Source organism: Paralichthys olivaceus, chromosome 4, assembly GCF_024713975.1.
Source record: "Paralichthys olivaceus isolate ysfri-2021 chromosome 4, ASM2471397v2, whole genome shotgun sequence".
NCBI lineage: Eukaryota > Metazoa > Chordata > Actinopteri > Pleuronectiformes > Paralichthyidae > Paralichthys > Paralichthys olivaceus.
Genome location: NC_091096.1, coordinates 26997498 through 27015790, shown reverse-complemented (window position 1 = coordinate 27015790; position 18293 = coordinate 26997498). Strand labels below are relative to the sequence as shown.

Here is an 18293-nt window from a genome sequence, read left to right as displayed (position 1 = left end):
TGCAGGTGTCGCTCTGTGCTGACACTGAAGGTGAAGTGAACAGTGGATGTCGTAATGCTGGACTGTGAAATAGTCGTTTCTCCGACTTCGCAGTTAACTTGTAGTTACTTACCTTAAATTAAGTCTGGTTCGGTGGAGACTCGATCGCACCGGGGAACATCACTGCTGTAAATACAGGTAAGAGGAATCAGACTTATTAGACTAATTAAATAAAAACCAAGGTAGGCGAGACATCTTTTACTCATGATGAAATACTGCAGCGCAAGACACTCGCACTGAATAGTAATTGGTTTGTATTTATATAGCACTTATCTAGACTTGATGACCACTTAAAGCGCTTGACAGTACAGCGTGTGTCATTCGCCCATTCACACGCATTCATACAATGCATCTCTCTTTCACACATCTCTTTGTCATGCACGCATCACTCACACTCTCAAAGACAACAGGGGCAATCTGCATCTTGCCCAAGGTGCATCGGACTGGCGTCGAACCGCCGACCCCCTGGATAGTGACCAACCATATTATGCACTAAATATTAAGTACATGATAGACACAAAGTCAGAAAGCTGAGTCTCATAATTTTACAGTCAGTTGAAGTTTCAAATATACTTTCATTTATAATTAGCATGATGAAGCAACAGAGACGTTGAGGCTGCCTCATGAAGATTCACACCCAATGAGTGGGCAGGAAACAGTGGTACAATATCATTACATCTATGAGAAAATTCTGTATATTTGTAAACCACACACTTAATTCTGCTCAGTGTTTGACAAATAAACTTGTTCAGGACATTATATGTGTATAAGTATTTTAACAAAATGTTCATCTTTTGCCACATGATTGAAAAAACCTATAGCTCTGGTAAACCGCAACCTGGACAATGGTATTCATTTTCAGCTCTTGTAGTAGGTACTGAGTACATTTACCCATAAGACACAATTTTAATGTTAAATGCAAACCTATTTGGAATAATGTCAGTACTGAGCACTGAGATTTATCCAAATGTGAACTGGAAGCTAAATATGGAACAAATGGTTTGATTTATGTGTGCTGTGAGCAATTTAGATATTTCCACATGCAAAGGATGCTTAAAATAAAACAAAAATGACAAATCATGTAATTAATACAAATAAAACTGTTTTAGAGATAGTCCTGGGTGGCCTTGATGAGTCATATCATGGACTGAAGTAGGTTTAAAGGTCCAGTGTGTAAGATTTAGGTGATGATGAACTATTGGCAGAAATTTAATGTAAAATAATCCTCATGATGTTTTCACTAGTTCGTTTCATCTAAATTGTATGAATTGCAGTTTTCTTTACCCCAGAAAAGGCTCTTTATATTTAAATACTTTATATTTACATCAAGGGGACCATCTCTACGGAGGCCGCCATGTTTTTTACATTAGTCCAGACTGGACAAACTAAACACCTTTTGAGTTTTTATGACAACTGAAGGCTACCACAGTTTTTTTTTCATGTTTGGAAGGAGAGGGTGAGGTGAGGGGTGTTCAGCTGCAACATGCAATTTCAACACTAGCTTTGACTAAATTATACACACTATACCTTTAAATATTTTGTGTGTGTTTTAAATCAACCGCTAATGTTTGAGAAATCACTATATTGTTTTGCAGGTTTAACAAATCCAGGTTAAGTTTGACCTGGTTCAAATGGAGGTCAGTCAGGTCTTCAACCTGGATGATGACATGGTGGATGGAGACCTGGGTGATGGATTGGGTGTCAGAGCATCATCAGGCTCCACAAGTAAGAAGAGCCAAAGTTCCGCTGCTCTCTCAGAGATCCTGCTGCCCCAAGCAGAGCTTCTCCGGTGCAGCAGTCAGGCAGGAGTGACAGCTTGGATTGCTGGAAAGAGATATCAGGGATCATACTGGAGGGTGCCACTCAGTGGTAAGAATGTCGTGTGTGTGTTTGTGCTGAACTGCCCGGTGCAAGTGCCAGTGGACATAACAATAGCAGACAGTGGGTTTCAGAAATGAAAAGCTGGACCAAACATGATCTGTTTGAAAAAGCTAACAGTTCTCCATGATTGCCTTGCAGCACAAATATGAGGGCTGCTAAGCTGCTCCTCTCAAGCCTATAGCAGCTAAGTTAAGGAGACAAGTGACCCATGAGTCAATTCATGAGCAAAGCTCACAGGGGCATTAGAAGCAATACCAGAGGGTCAAAGTTACTGGCTGACAGAGCAATCACCAAGACGAGCCAAATCACCACACAAGGCCTACATTTAATCGATAGCCTTAATCAAGAAAACATCAGTGCTAGCCATATCACCAAGTCACTCTCATGTGCTGCATATAACAAGGTGATGCACTTACCCTGCAGCTGCAAAGGCCTGAACCCCCTCAGCCTGATCATAACAGAGTAGATATAGAAACAGATTCAGAAGGGGAGTAACCATCAGCTGCACTTGCTATACATGGATGACATCAAGGTGTTCGCCAGGAGTGAACAAGAACTCATTGATCCACCTCCTCAGGATCTACAGCAAGGACATTGGAATGTCATTCAGACTAGATAAGTGTGGCTGTAGGTTGGCAGAGAGGGAAGGAGATCAGTCCAGCACCCTGAGACTCTGCAACCAAAGAAAAAGGGAGGGAGAGTAAATATTGGACCCATTTTTCACAAACCCTATATCTTCCCAAAATTATCACAGCCAAAAAAATGTACACTGACAATTCAGGAAAAACTTTGTTTGTTGAATGTATGTCTTTGTGTCTGTTCCAGCAACACACTCTTATTAGATCTGGCACGAGATCTCTTTGTTGGTTCTGGTCCGGCTAGGCTAGAGCACAGTACAGCACTGGATAAGTTTGAATAGCAAAATCTACATTATAGAGCAGCTTAGCTGTTGCTTACAAAGGTTCAATTAACTTGAACCTTTGGTGCAGTGCTGGACACTCCAGTGCAGGACCGTCACATCAGACCACATATAGAATAATGGAGGTGGCATATGCAGATTTTTCCAATTAAGTAAGCAACTTAGTGTATTCCACACACACACACACACACACACACACTCTGCCCTCTGCTAGACGGTATTTTCTGTGTATATTTTATTTAAGAGTATTCTGTGAATCAATAGGCTCCCTTGATGACCTGTCCAAAGCTGAGCTGACAGACAGAATACTGGAAGCAAGTGAGGTAGGAAAAGGGAAGAAAAACAGGAAAAGCTACAATTCTTTTTGTCCTCTTGACTCCATGACACCAAACTGTAACTGATGCTCCCGCTCTGTTGACAGGTGATAGATGTCTTGTGCTGTGAGCTGGAGGTGGCACATCGTTACCTGGAAGGCAAATATCAAGCTCTCAAGATATTACAAGGAAAGGTAAAACAACACATACCGAAGTACTTCAGCACTACATCTTATTACACCTCACTGTTCTGTAGTTCAGGAGAAAGGCCATCCAGAACAAATATATCCATTATAAATGCTGCTTAGCAGGCCTCATTCTGCTGGATTTTTTTGACCTTGCTATTTTACCACAGGTAATTTCCCTCAAACTCACTCAGTTCTTATGTTTTCTTCTGTCAACTGTTAGAAGGGAAAAAGACAAAATGTAAAACTAAAAATACTGCTAAGAAAATTAATTAATAAAAGACCAAATCCAGCAGTGTGTCTCTCACTACTGTCTGGCCCCTCTTTCCTTTCTGTAGCTCCCACAAACCCACTGGTTTCTACTGAAGCTGTAATTTATTTTAATCAGACAGGGATTTTTAAAACAGCTGGTCACTGTAACACATGTTACTGGAACATTACATTACATTTCATTTAGCTGATGCTTTTATCCAAAGCAACTTACAATAAGTGCATCAACCATGAGGATACAAACTCAGAACAACAAGAATCAAGTAAGTGCATTTGCCTTCAAAAAAGCCAAACTACAAGTGCTACATGTAAGTGCAATATAAAAGAGCAAACTAAACTTAATTTTTTTTTTTTTTTTTTAATACACCAGAGTTGACGATGGCTATTAGACCTCATCTTCTTAACCAAGGTGTAGTTGGAAGAGATGTGTCTTTAGTCTGCAATGGAAGATGTGTAGACTTTCTGCTGTCCTGGTGTCTATGGGGAGCTGGTTCCACAATTTAGGAGCCAGTACAGCAAACAGTCTTGATTTTGAGTGGCTAGCTCACAGTGAGGGAGCAGCAAGCTGATTGGTCAATACAGAGCGGAGTGGACGGGCTGGGGTGTAAGATTTAACCATGTCCTGGATGTAGACTGGGCCCAATCTGTTCACAGCATGGTACACAAGTAGTGTCTTGAAGCGGATGTGGGCAGCCACTGGTAACCAGTGAAGGGAGCGGAGCAGTGGAGTAGTGTGAGTGAACTTAGGTTGGTTGAAGACCAGTTGAGCTGCTGCATTCTGGATGAGCTGCAGCGGTCGGATTGCACAGGTAAACCAGCCAAGAGGGAGTTGCAGTAGTCTAGGCATAAGATGACCAAAGCCTGGACCAGAACCTGTGTTGCCTTCCAAGTGAGAAAGGGACATATTCTCCTGATGTTGTGCAGCATGTATCAACACAGTAAAGGTGTTGGAGTTAGAATAAACTACAATTCAGGGTGATAAAGATGCACATGTCACCCACTTCTGTAATGTACATGCATAGCAAATGAACACCTGAATCACTTCACCCAAGGAACAACAGCTGACCTCAGAGATAAAGAACTAACTGCTTCTATGATAATGAGATAAAAGCCTGTAGAGTCTTGATTTTGTTCAATCAATGGGTAAAAATGACTCTTCTTCACACAGGCCATTCTTGACAAAGCCACAAGTCACACTAAAAGTCTACTGCAGAAAGGTGATGAAAGGGCCAAGGCTCTGGAGAAGGTACGTAAATGCTTTCCTGTTGCGCACATAAGTGCATGCTCCTCAAACAAAGGCTTGGTCTGTTTGCTTTAACATTCTAGGAGCAGGTTTCTGCTCAACACTCAGGAAGTAGCTGATCCTTGCCTGTATATCATAGACAAACTATGGGGCTCTGAGAAATAGTGTCAATAGTTTGATGGTGTAACTTCATGCTTTCATGCTGCAAGTTGTTGAAACTGTCGGGTTTCTCTAGGAACTTACTATGTTAAGTGTCTTGAGATCATTTATATTGTGTGTTAGTGCTATACAATAACATTTTATTGAATTGATTTCTAGTATTTTTACTTCAGTGTTGCTCAGGAATATTTTTGTCTCTTTCAGCCCTCTCAGTTCTCAGTGAGGGCCCTTTAATACAGCTTACAACCTTAATGTTGAATTGAATTTTCACTATGAAAAGTCCAAAATACACAATCGCAGTGGATATGCTTGTCAGATAGGCTTATCCAGTGAGTGCATCTGAAAATTAGTATCAGTCCCGAATATATTTTAGGATGGCATAAATTTATAGTTGTTATAATCATGGCATTTTGATACAGATGGTTATTATTAGTCATTACTTTCATTGCTTCAAACTATTTAATCTTCTATATAAGAGTTTTCATTGCATAGAATATGTTTAAGGTAGTTCCTTTGCTTTCACCATGGACTAGTTAAAGGCTAGAACTGAGTCCAGTGCCTTGCTGTTTGTACATGGCACCAGCTATATTCAACGTTCTGATACAAACCTGGAATTTTGTCAAATGGGACTTCAAATTAGCATTTGACTCTTCTTAACCCAAACTTTCTCAGCTAATGTTCAAATACGAGTGTAAGCACACAGTTTGACGTTTGGAGGACAATGACAGATGGTGTAAAAGGCCATAAAATTATAGAAGATGCCACCATGGTCTCCCCCACAAACAAATTCAAAACTCAACTTAAACTTGCCAGCAATTTCTATTGTATCTATGTATCTATGTATCTATGTATCTATGTATCTATCCATCAATCCATCCATCCATCTATCCACCTATATATCTATCTATCCAAAAGTAAGTCAAATATACCAATCGTGATCTCCTACAGGAGGTCAACAGTCTGCAGTGGGAGCTCAGCTTCAGCCAGGTCCAAATGAAGAAGTCTGAACAATCCTGGGAGCAGAAATACAATGGGTTTGACTTTCTCATCCAATCTCATGTCTGTGTGTGGTATTTTTACTGTTTGGATTGTAACATTATTGTTGTTGTTGTTCTAATCAGAATTTTGAGTGAGAACAAGGCTCTGACCGACAACCTGCAGGAAAGAGAGAATGAGATCCAGGAGCTCAGAGCAGAAAATTCTGGTAAATATTGAATAATGTAGAATGATTTTGAGGTGACCCAGACATGTCTGCAGAGATATCATCTCCATTTGTGTAGTGAAGTGGATCTGTCTGGAGAGTCAAGTTATTACATATAATGCAGCTCCGAACTCCAACTCAAAAACACATTTCCATACTTCTGCATAGATCTTGTGCTCCCAGCACATGGCATTTATTCTGTTATCATCATGAACATTATGTGTTTGTGTTTACAGATCTAAGTCGGCAGTGCTTGGAGCTTCTGTCGATGTTGAATGTGAGGGAGCAGAGAGCTTATCAAGAAACTAAACCTCAATACAGCGTAGAGAGAGACACAAGTGTTCTGGAGGTGAGAGAGCACCAATCAAAATTGTGCATGCACACACACATGCGCACACACACACACACACACACACACACACACACACACACACACACACACACACACAGATATGATATGATATTTAGTATAGTCAAATACAGCAACGTAACTTCACATTCAGGTCAGTTCACACTGTGTAATGTCCAAACCACTAAGCACATTTTGCTGGTAATAACACAGGTGTCACATCATGTTTATGAAGCTTACATGAAGCTCTGCTCACAAAAAAGCCTTGTATGACTTGCAGCTGACATTCCATTAAAACCCCTCTCTCTGGCAGGTTTGACTGGAGCTATAATCTCATGCCTAATACATTGCAGGGCATCACAAAATTAATACATTCCAACAGTTTCTTAATTTATAGACACAGGAGCCATTTACTGCACAAAGCCACATACATTTTGGCTCATATTGTCTGTACTATAAGAAGCAAGAAAAAAATACACTAGAGGGCACTAGACTGCACTTATTGTAGTAGGTAGTGGTGTATATTTAAGTGTGTGCACATAAGAACAAAATGGAGGATCATAACAGTCGTCTTGGTTCTCTCTCTTTCTTTTTTTTTCTAGCTGGCAGTCATGGGGGCCTGCCGGTGTCTTGGAGTTGTGGAAGCCTGTCCATGCAGTCGCACTGCTGCTATCAGCAGAAAGCAACTAATTCAGCTGCAACAGGAGGTAAATTACTGCTAAACTATTCACGTGTGTCAACTGTGTATCCTACTTAATTTGGCTCATTAACCATCATTGATGTTCAGAAGATGAACACCAATTTTCTAATTTGCCCTTGTTTTGATTGATTCCCTTGTTTATCAACTCTCTTGTTTATCTCAACTGGAGAAAAAGATCCGCTGATGGTGATCAAGTGAACTTTTTAGGTGATGGTGTCCAGGTATTCAAGGAGGGAATGAGGATGTGTGGTAAACCTGAAACACTATCACAGTTCTTTGTAGCAGAACAAACAGGAAACACATTGGAGATTACACAGGTGTAATAAAAAAAGAGTTCTGTTCTTACAAGGTTTCAATATTATTTCTTGACAGCCAGTGTTGAAACAAATGGGGCAGATTTGACTAACAAGAACATTCAATGAGACACATCATGTTTTTATTTTTTTTATTTTAAAAGGTTGTTATAATTAGAAACTGTGTATGTGTGTGTGGATGCATGTGTGTGTTTCCAGCTTGATATTCAACGTTCAAGGAGAGAGGAGGCATTGATGGTTGCAGATGCTTTTCGCATCGCCTTTGAACAGCAGCTGAGGAAACGGAGTGACTGTTTCCTGCTTATGGCTGAGACAAACATCCTGACATCCCAACACTTAAAAGCTGAAGGCAAGTCTGCCATAAGTGCAGCACAATACATTCGTTAAAACTGGACAGTGTGTAAATTAATTAAAATGATGCACATATTATGGTATAGTATGGTATAGCATGGTTTACAGTATGATTAGGTTTAGCATGGCACATGGCACAAAAGTGCAATTCAATCACAGATATGTTTGCACTCCCTTCCATTTTACAGAAATGTATTTAAAGGTTAATAGTGTAAGATTTAGGGGAAAGGGTTCTATGGACAGACAGTTAATACATAAAATAATCCTAATGATGTTTTCACTAGTGTGTTTCATCTAAATTGTAGGAATTGCTGTTTTCTTTATCCTAGAATGGGTTAGGGGAAGGGGAGGGTGAGGTGAGGGGTATTCAGCTGCAACATGCAACTTCACCACTAGATATCACTAAATCCTATAAAATACAAACACTGCCATCTTACATATTTGGAGCCCAAGTCTGTACAATAGCAATCAGGGAATGGAGCTGCCATAAGTTCGGAACTTGCCATTGAACTTGTTGTTAAAAACAAATTTTGAATTCATAAAATTTAAGTATGTCACTAAAATGAACGTGAATTAACTAGATAGAGCTTCTTAAATGAGAGTATACATATTACCTGTCAATCCAATTTTTTAATTTTTACAAATGTCTCTGTTTTCCCCATTAAGCTATCAATAATTGTTGATTGATTTTTCCTCCCAGGTGTTAACAGGAGTCCTTTAATCAGTGTAAGCCAGAGGTTGAGAGAACTGCTACCTTCCAGTTTGGAGTTGAAGACACCCAATGGTCTTTTAGAGACTCTCTACAGACTGCTGGACTTGGTTAGTACTGTATATCCTATGGAATCTATAGGCCTGTTATCTACAGATCACAACACAAAGGCTGTTAATTTACTGCTTCTAAGTAACTAGTTCCTAAAACATTTCACACAAGCTACCTGCTGCCTTTTCTGAATTTGAATCACATCACAGAGAGGGGTAGGCTTGTCAACAGACCACTGGGTAAGGAGGACACCTTCCTCCTGTTAGTCTTGGCAAAGTGACCACAAAGTTTCATTCTGCAATGATATATGTTTTGATTCCCTTGCCATTATCATTTGTACCAATTGGAATAATGGTGCACATTGTCACACAGCCGTTTATTACAGAAATAATGACAATAGTTGTATTAAGTATGAAAACAGAGAAGTGGAGAGAGAAGTTCAGACCATACCCACCACCACACTGTACACTGGTCCAATCACTGGGTCTGTTTCATGTATTAAAAATAATCAGCCTGACGAGCATTCAATTTGTATCAGACCCACATGGTTATCGGTGTCAACAGTGGTAGCTCCTGCCAAATTTCTCAGGTTTGTCATTGTTGCGATGATGGCTATGGTTACCTGTTTAATGGGTAAATCCATGTATTTGTGTCGCTCTGGTCACTTTAACAATTAGTCCTGCTGGTCATGTCAGGTCTCGTTTTGTACTGAGCACAAAATGTTGACGAGTCATTTTTTATGATGTTCAAATGCAGTCTCATAAACTCTGGAATCAAACAAACACTGTTTCATGTACTGATCAGGTCCCTGATAATGGATGAGTGTTTATTAGTTAAAGTAAGAGCAGGTCAGAGTGGAGGAGGAAACAGAAACTCCAGCTCGATACAAACCAACTGCAGCTTCCGCTCTGAACATGAAGCAGATGTGAACAGAGAAACTCTGTGTTTTCACTGTTCTTCAACAAAGTCAACGCTGGTAACGCTCCTCATCTCACTGTGTAACGCTCTGAGCATTATGAACATGAACTTTCATCATGTGTAAACTGATTCGTTCAGTTCATCGTTCTCAAAAAACATGAACACGTTCAATGGACGCCGTTCATGCGCAGCGCTGCTCCTCTCGAGTGGCGAGATGATAGGCACAGACCGAGGTGCAAGTGCCACAGCTTACATGTGACGAAAGCACATTAGTGCGTGCCCTCCCGGAAGTCATAGACATTACATTGTCTCAGTTTGAAAAAAAGTGAAAGTCTATGAGAGTGAGTGTAGGCAATTTTTAGCCATATTTGCAGGTCAGGACTATTATATCCAGAGACAGCAGGATGGACAAACTGTCTTGAGAATTTGTACAATTTAATACATTTTGAAAATAATAGTGACGATTATACTCTTTCTTTGGGAGGGCGGCGCCCTATCGCCCCCTATTGTCCAGCCGCCCCTGGGTGTCAATTAACTGTATAGACCTACAGTCTATGTTACAGACACAGTTTTATCAACAGTTGCTTTTTTATTTGTGAAAGAAGGGCATACATAAAGAAAACACAGACAAACACACACACTGGAATGTACAATATCAAGCTCAAGGATGCATGAGAAACATGGTAATAGGATTCCTCATAAAGAAATAATGTCTCTCTCATGTCTCTACTGCTGGATTTGTCACGCAGTAAGAGAGAAAACATAGCTTGTAAGTGCTTTTGCATGATACAATAATACATAATATTGTATATTGATATATTGTTTTGTTTCTGTGCTCATCTGTAAGTGAAACTACTGTAAAGCATCCTGAATTCATTAATGTTATTTTCTGGTCTAAACCCTCGTACACTCACCATTGCTGTTCAGCAGTAAAGTTGGTTTGTGGAATAATCTAATGCTCTTATACGGTCATCCTGTGAGAGGTCATTGATGATTAGATTATTTCCCCAGAGAAAAGCATTTTTCTCCTTAATTACTGCTGGTTGTTTACTCTTCTAGCTGAATGACAAGGATGAGGCCTTGGCTCACCAGAGGAAGGTGAGCATCATGTTAGCCCACAGTGCTGAGGAACTGCAGAGACAGTTGCAACTAGATTCACATTGTCTACCATCAGATCCCTCAGAGTCCTGCATCCTGTCAAAGCAACCACAAGATACATCAGGGAATCATAACCGGTCTCAACAAACAGCTGATTCATCAGAGTCAAACGTCCAAGAAAAGCAAGAACCAGAGCTGCCAGTTTTCCAACTTCAGCCAGGAAAACCTCAAGGTCTGTCCAAGTCTGTGACTGATCCACAGCAGCTGTCAGCCCCAATACAGACCAACATCCAGCCCCTGTCTCACCACAAGAGCGATGAGTCTGAAATCAAACATTCAGACGAACCAGAGTCCTGATCCATTCACAGGATCCACCAGATGTCTTGGCTCAGCCACAGACAGCAGTTATGTCTGAAAAATGACCAAAGTAGATGTGGATGTAGCATGTAGGGCTGCATCTGAAGGAATGGGATGGAAGCCTATGATTTTGCCTGATTGCTAACTGCTGTCCTGGATAATGCTCAAATGTGGTTATAGAGTCGAGATGGGACAACAAAAGTGTCAAACACTGACAGTAAAATTTGGAAAAGTATATAAAGCACCCAGACTTGAAGATCTACTGCAAATGTCAACTATCAGTGTAAGAAAACTAGCTGTTACTAATGTAAAACGAAGCACTGCTGAAGCAGTCTGAAAATCAGAGGTGTCTGGTCCTGAGTGACTAATGTAGGAGTATGAAAGGTTCCTCCTGCTCATGACTGTGTGAAGGAGAGAAACATCTACATGAGCGATGCAACTGCTGGTAATGCCTTACTGGACGATGTGAGGGAAATGAACATTTCTGTTTGTTATTTGAGTTTGAAATAACATGATGTGCATGTTTATAAGGAAAGAGCGAAATAGTGTGATTATGTTCAAAGGGGAATTAGTAAATGGGTTTGGGTTTATAACATTTTTCACTTGATGGACTTTTATCCTAACCCTAAGAACCACCAACCTTTTCAGCCTTGTAATTTACACATTAAATGTGGTTTCAATATCAATAAATCAATAACTTAGTCCTTTAGTCTGACATTTCCTGTTCTCTACACTTCAGAAGAATAGGAGTTTAAATTAAACAATCTGCATGCCCTCTGTGATTATTAATGAATACTTTTTTGACAAGAGTAGGTCCATATCATATATTTTGAAATGTAGATAGATAGATAGATACTTTTTTGATCCCGAAGGAAATTCAAGTGATCTTAGCCAAAAGGCAGAGAAGCGATAACAATAACTTTGCTTTTGTAATCGAAAAGTAATTGTACAATGGTTAGCAAGATGTGAATACTTCATTTAAAATTTGGACTGCAGATACATTTTCCCCATAATGTCACCATGAAATTTGTTCAATTTTTATAATTTCATTAAATTTGTGAATATCAACCTTGTCCATGAATGCCTTCATACTGAACCAAATTCAACTGGAGAAACTGGAAGCAGCTCTAGCCCAATTACAATTTCAATCAGAAGAAGATTTATTTTTCTTGACTTACACCCTCGTCTTAAATTTTTATTTTGGTCCAATAGTGGCCTGTGATAAAGGTTATATTTTAGTTAGAACATTTCGGTTCAAATATAATCATAATCATCTGTATCAAAACACTAAGAGGCATGGCTGAGCCAACAGAATAATTTAAGTGTGGGAGAATAATGATGTGAATGTAGTTTATCTACAGCTTGTTTGTTCGACAGGACTGTGTATCTATTTATGTGTACCTCAGACATTTTTTGTAGATGAGATGCTGTTGTTAAGGGCAAAATAAAGGCGTTGTTCGGAAAATGTGAGGGTTAGTTCTTATACTGAAATGATCAAACCTAATAGCATTTGTGAATTATCTGAAGTCAAAGTTGTGTTTTGTGTTACATGTTGGCATAAAGGTCATGGGTGTGGCTTGATTATTTTTTGTTTTTAGTAATGCAGTTCTAAAAATAAATCAATTTGTTGTTATATATAAGAACTTGTTTCAGTAATAATTAATATTTTTAATGATGACAATGCAGATGGGTGAAAGGAAAACTAACATAAATGTTGTTAGAAAGGTGTTGTCCCACATCACAACACCACACACACTCCACTGCAAGCTAACATGGACAACAGGACACTAATGAATAACCAGATCCAAAAATGTTCCCTCACTGGGGCGGCCATGGCTGAGGGCTCAAGTGGTCGTCCAAAAATAATCAGGTGATAAATGCTGTCAGAAGTTAATAAAACAAGTGAAACTCTAATATGTACTAAATATACAACTTTTATGGGGTACTTGTGTCCCAGTGTGGATAATGAAATGAAGAATGTGTTTTGTTGCATTCATTCAGAAAAGGCTGCAACTTCAGCGGTCACCAGATACATTTGACTGGGTTGTTTGATGAGATGGCAAAGTAAGCAAATTATCAAATAAATAATAAATAATATTGAATTTAAAAGTCTAAAAAAATCAAAGTGCACACAACTATACACTTGTTTTGAAAGAGGTTATTCTAAGAGCCCAATAGATTGTGAAACACTGGTTTAATCTTAAACATTTGTTGTTTTCTATAGAATTGTATTTTCTTATGAAGCTTCATCTGTTGGTCAAATATAGTTGAGAAAACATATTTGACAAGTAAAGTACAGCACTAAATGTACATTTTCACCACTGAAATGCAGTGCACACAGTCAAATGATAATACAAGGAGCTAAAAAATAAAGAAACCCAATACACATGATTTGGTGAATCGGATCTTAGAACTGCATTTCTCTACAACAGCTACTATTGCACCAATGCCATGGCCTGATACTCAATTTAAATCAAATCAAGCTGTACAAAAATTGCACACACTATTAAAAAACTGTTTTTATTAAATCAAACCAATAGCATATATTTCTTGTAATAGCAAATAATAATAGCATGTATATCCCTATGCTTCTGTCATGGGTACAATTTTTCAGTCAAAATGCAACTAGATATTTGGACACATGAAAGAAGCACAGTATGAGAAAAAAATTAGACACAAGAATCTGACGAATGCTCGGAATTAAAAGGCTCATTTGCATAATCTGGGTGAAGTTTATTGACATTCATCAGAGAATGTCCTCTTGGTCAGGTTGAATGACAGCATGCTTTACAAGAAGTGATCAGCTGAGGGCAGTGTTTGTCTACATGTGGTTACTGTCAGTGCACATAGGCTGTGGTGAACACAGATATTATCAGAATAAACACAATGTGAAGCATTATTCCATATGTTATAGATGTTAGGGAACAGTAGTATATGATGTTTATATATCTTGGCAAATCCTTTTCCTCTGTATTTTCTTCTGCAGTCAATAAATAAAACAATAAAATCATCCATATTTGTTACAGCCTCAGACATTGCTATTATTATAACTTAAGAGTCACTGAGTAGTGGTGTTTGGCCTGCTGCTGCTATGGCACTGTGTATACCTCAATTTGGTTCTGGATTTTAATGAGGACACACCTGATTGTTGAGTGTGATTATATCTGCTTTCACTGTAGTAACATTGTGTTCTTGATCAGAGGCAATAATCAAAATGATAAACAACCGTTTTATTATTATTATTATCATTATTATTATGGACAAATGGACATCAGCTTAATGACAACAATGACAATAATTCTTCAATTAATTTACCTTCCATCATGCTACAAACTGTTTATGCTAACCAATGCTCTAAATACTCTTATTTTTTGGATGTTCTCCATTACATGTGGCATCTATTGCACTTCTGGGAGAGGGATCCCTCACATGTGGCTCTCTCTGAGGTTTCTACGTACTTTTTTCCCTGTTAAAAGGATTTTTTGGTAGTTTTTCCTTACTCTTGTTGAGGAATAAGGACAGAGGATGATATGAGACAAATTGTGATTTATGAATATGGGCTATACAGATAAAATGTGTTTGATTGATTAATTGAACACACATTCCAAGGAAGAATGTACAGATTTTAGTAACTGTATGTGACATAATAATGGAGAATTAAATGGAGTTGGATGGATTTTTTTTTTACAAACCCAGTAACTTATTAGGAAAGTATGATCAAATTTTCATTGTTTGAATTTTGATTTTTTTCTTTGTTGTCTTTTTTCCCCCTTTTTTTATTCTGCTACTGAATTTGTAATGAGACTTTTAATTGCAACCAAATTAACAATTGAACAAAAACATTTACCAAGTGTGGATTCGGCCAGGCCACAGTTCCTTTCCTTGGGAGGTTGGACAAGCACAGATATGTCCCATTGATCTTTCGGTAACATCTATTCTTACTTTCCCTGGGCCCACAGGCATGGATTGCACAGATTCCTCAGAATAATTTGTTACTAGATAATAATATCTCAAGTTGTTGCTCTTCTCTATGTTGTCCAAATCAGCCATATTTGTCTATAAATGAGGATTGCCAGCATGCTTTTGATTGTGCCAAATTACTCTTGCCTAGTTCTCCTGCGCTTGCAGCTTCAGATGTTTATGACCTGTCTTTGGAATTGGAAGCCAGCGATGTGAAAGCCATTCAGTTTGTTAATGCTTTTAAGAGTTCACTGGGCATCTGATGAGGTACTGAATTGAGAAAGAGCCATTGATGTCACAAATGTATATAATAACAAATATCTAATGAGGTGGGCACTAATCACTCAGTACTTTAACACTGAGGTAAAGCTTGGGAAAAGAAGTGATAAGGTGATTAGATTGAATTCATGGGAAGCCCGTCACGAAGAGCTGTCATTTTGTTTCAACCCATGGAACCTCTATTCTGTTTTGAATTCTGCAGTGGAGTTTGAACATATAAACTGTTTTTGCAGCTAGTTTCAGAATTGTGATTTTGTTTCCAGTTAGACTTGTTTTGTTTGTTGAATTAGCCTGATATTTCCCAACAGATGTAATGCTTCTTAATCTGGAATTAATAGAGTCAAACTTGACAAGACTTAGTTTCAAATCTTTTCTTTAGTCTTATGCTACAACAGTTTCTCCAAGACTGAACAACCCTGCACAAATAGTGGGAGTCCTCCTCACAAAAGACACAGATTGGGTTGCCAGTCCGCTCTGCCCCGGTTGCTATCTTTCCTGGTTGTCACAGATTGACTCAGGTTCAAAGTAGTGTTAGTACATCTGCCAACGTTTTATGGACACGTCATCTGTGATGCTCATTATTTAGGTGGAGAATTCTGCTTCTTTTTCTTTTTTCATTGTTTAAAGGTTAAGTGCTTATATTGCAACTGAATACTCCTCTCATGTTACCTTGTTGTGGTAGTGCTTTATTACTCATAATAGGTAGCTGAATTACCTGAATGCTAGCAAACAGACTAGTACATGTCTGATAGCATTAGCAAGAAACATATTTTCTCTGTATACAGACTCAAGCAGCAGAGAGCTGTACTTAGGTGAGGGGAGATGATGACAAGGATGAAGAGTCCGGGGCAGAGGGCATGGGTATTGCCTGGGTTGTAGTCCTGAAAATGTTTTCTTTAGCCCCAAAGCATTTTCAGTCACCACTTTCACCGGTACGTCACTTCGCAACTGAATCGCTGTTCCTCATTGACAATCTACTTCCTGTTTACATAGTCCAGTGTGCATAACTGGTCACATTATAAATGTTTTCAGGGGCACATTTAATCTCAAAAAGATTTTGTACCATTTTGCTGATGTTTCTGGGCTGAAATTTTTAATGAGACCTGACGCAGTTAGATATAGACAAGTTAAATGTAGTTAAAGTTTTAAAGTAGAAGTCCTCGTTTCACAGATTATTATAATATTTTATTAAGCTCTATGAAATCATTAGATCATTTATACTGAATCAGCTGTGTAAGGAGAAATCCAAGCTTGGGTAAAATACATTATAAACAGTTATATGTGTACAGGGACATTAGATATATTGTGAGAGTTTGTTTCACTCTTTGATTTGAGGTACTGGATCACTAAAGCATTTGAGAACTTCAGAGGGAAAAAGCTTTTAAACACTCTCCACTTACAGTCATAGAGAGACCTAGGGGATGATGCTCTGCCATTCTGAATTGTTTTAACAACACTCAGTGATAATCCAGCGAGGCTCAGATTAAACCACTGAAGGGCCAAACCCACAGGGTGAACCCCTCTGGATGAGGGTGAAATATCTGTCCGCGCGCCTGGGAGAGTAGGTTCACCAGCCAGTGCATGGCCAGTGAGGGGCGATCAAAATCAGTGACAGGCAATTCTCCCACACCCTGAGCAATGTTAGGGTGAGCTGCCACCAGGGGTTCCATGGGCAGCATGTGGGTCATGGAATGTTTGTCCATCCCTTCAAAATCCCGGAAAGATTCACCTTGAATGGTGGTTTTGCTGGAGTAAGGGTTTTACTGCCAGGGACAGTGACTTTCCTCCAGAAGCTGTCTCACAGCCCATTTAGCGTAATTTCTTCCCCTCATAGCTTGGGGCCTCTGCGGGCCATGGAAACTTCAGACTCTCTGCAGTGCACTTACACACATCATGCATATTGCCACTGGGCTAGGGCAGAATCACTTCACCCAAGCCCCTTGAGAGCCTGTGCAGGTGATACGAGGGAGGGGGGTGGATTTGATGGTCGATTTAGCATATCCAGCATCGAGCCCCAGCGCTAAATCTCCGGTTCGGGAGGATCTTCCTTGTCCATACTGGGTTGGGGTTCCTTGGTATTGGCACTGGAGAGGATCGGGTCCCTCTCAGAGTGGCTACCTTGGCGTGCTAGTCGTCATCCAGCCTGAGACACACAGAGCAGACCTGCTGTGTGTGCTCGAAATTTCCACAGGTGCACAGGCAAGGGGCATTGCCTTGCTCCATTGTGGAGGGAAGCTTGGCAGCTTGGTCAATTTGATTTGGTGTGCTGAAGGGAAGCAAATTATCTGGAGTGAAAATTCTGTTAGCTAGCACTGTGGTGACCACAGGCTCCTGGTGAAGTTAGCTTGCTAGAATTGATAAAAACTACCTATAGTGAAGGCAGTCCGATCAGCGATGTTAGCTCTGGTCTATGAACAGTTGTTAGTTAGCATCGACGTGGATCAGAGTAGCTTGTTTGTGAAGCGAGAAGTGGTGTTTAAATGACGTGTGATTCCACTTTTAATGTGCAGCACCTTGACGTGGCCTCTCAGGGCTGAAAAATTAGTATAAGTGCTTCTGTGAGTACGCCCCTCATGTAAATAAAATTTGATTTGATAGTGAGACATCGAAACGAATGCTAAGAAAGAGAACTTTAGGTTACTGTCGTAACCCCGGTTCTCTGAGTAGCATAAGTGAGATGTTTCACAAGACCATCCTTCTCACTGCTGGGGTAAAGCGAGAAGATGGTAGGCTTGTTTTTGAATGACATGTCAGCCGAATTTAAGTTGCGGCACCTTGACGGGGATGTCACGACTGCCAGCCACTTAGGGCTGGCGATTTGGTATAAGTGCTTCTTCTTAAGTGGGCAACAAAATATGCTTGTTTAGAGTATAAATAATACAACAACCAGCAACTAGGGCCACAATATTGAGATCTACAGTTTTGGATAGGTTTGGCCTCTGAGTTTCCTTCCAGGCCCTCTGGAAGCTTCATACAGTACCACAAGTATTCACACA

General features: G+C 39.6%; 1 protein-coding gene across 2 annotated transcripts; it reads left to right on the top strand.

Annotated features, from left to right (window-relative positions):
• The first annotated feature begins 37 nt into the window (after nt 1-37).
• Nucleotides 38-11757, top strand: ccdc125 (coiled-coil domain containing 125). Of its 2 annotated transcripts, XM_069522843.1 has the most exons (13): nt 38-177; nt 1635-1908; nt 3104-3162; nt 3261-3347; nt 4777-4854; nt 5959-6044; nt 6132-6214; nt 6448-6560; nt 7163-7267; nt 7773-7923; nt 8626-8744; nt 10663-10701; nt 10778-11089. In XM_069522843.1, exons 2-13 carry the CDS (start codon nt 1671-1673, stop codon nt 10949-10951), a joined length of 1332 nt encoding a protein of 443 aa, XP_069378944.1. In that variant the 5' UTR covers nt 38-177; nt 1635-1670; the 3' UTR covers nt 10952-11089. The 2 variants fall into 2 exon arrangements, with proteins under 2 accessions (XP_069378944.1, XP_069378943.1); XM_069522842.1 differs by having other exon boundaries at nt 10663-11757.
• The last annotated feature ends 6536 nt before the right edge of the window (nt 11758-18293 follow it).

Excerpts from the sequence above, each read along its gene's own strand:
- ccdc125 (XM_069522842.1), top strand. The coding sequence starts at position 1,671 with ATGGAGGTCAGTCAGGTCTTCAACCTGGATGATGACATGGTGGATGGA. Across the intron at positions 6,045-6,131 it reads TGGGAGCAGAAATACAATGG|AATTTTGAGTGAGAACAAGG; the intron begins GTTTGACTTTCT and ends TGTTCTAATCAG. Across the intron at positions 7,268-7,772 it reads TAATTCAGCTGCAACAGGAG|CTTGATATTCAACGTTCAAG; the intron begins GTAAATTACTGC and ends GTGTGTTTCCAG.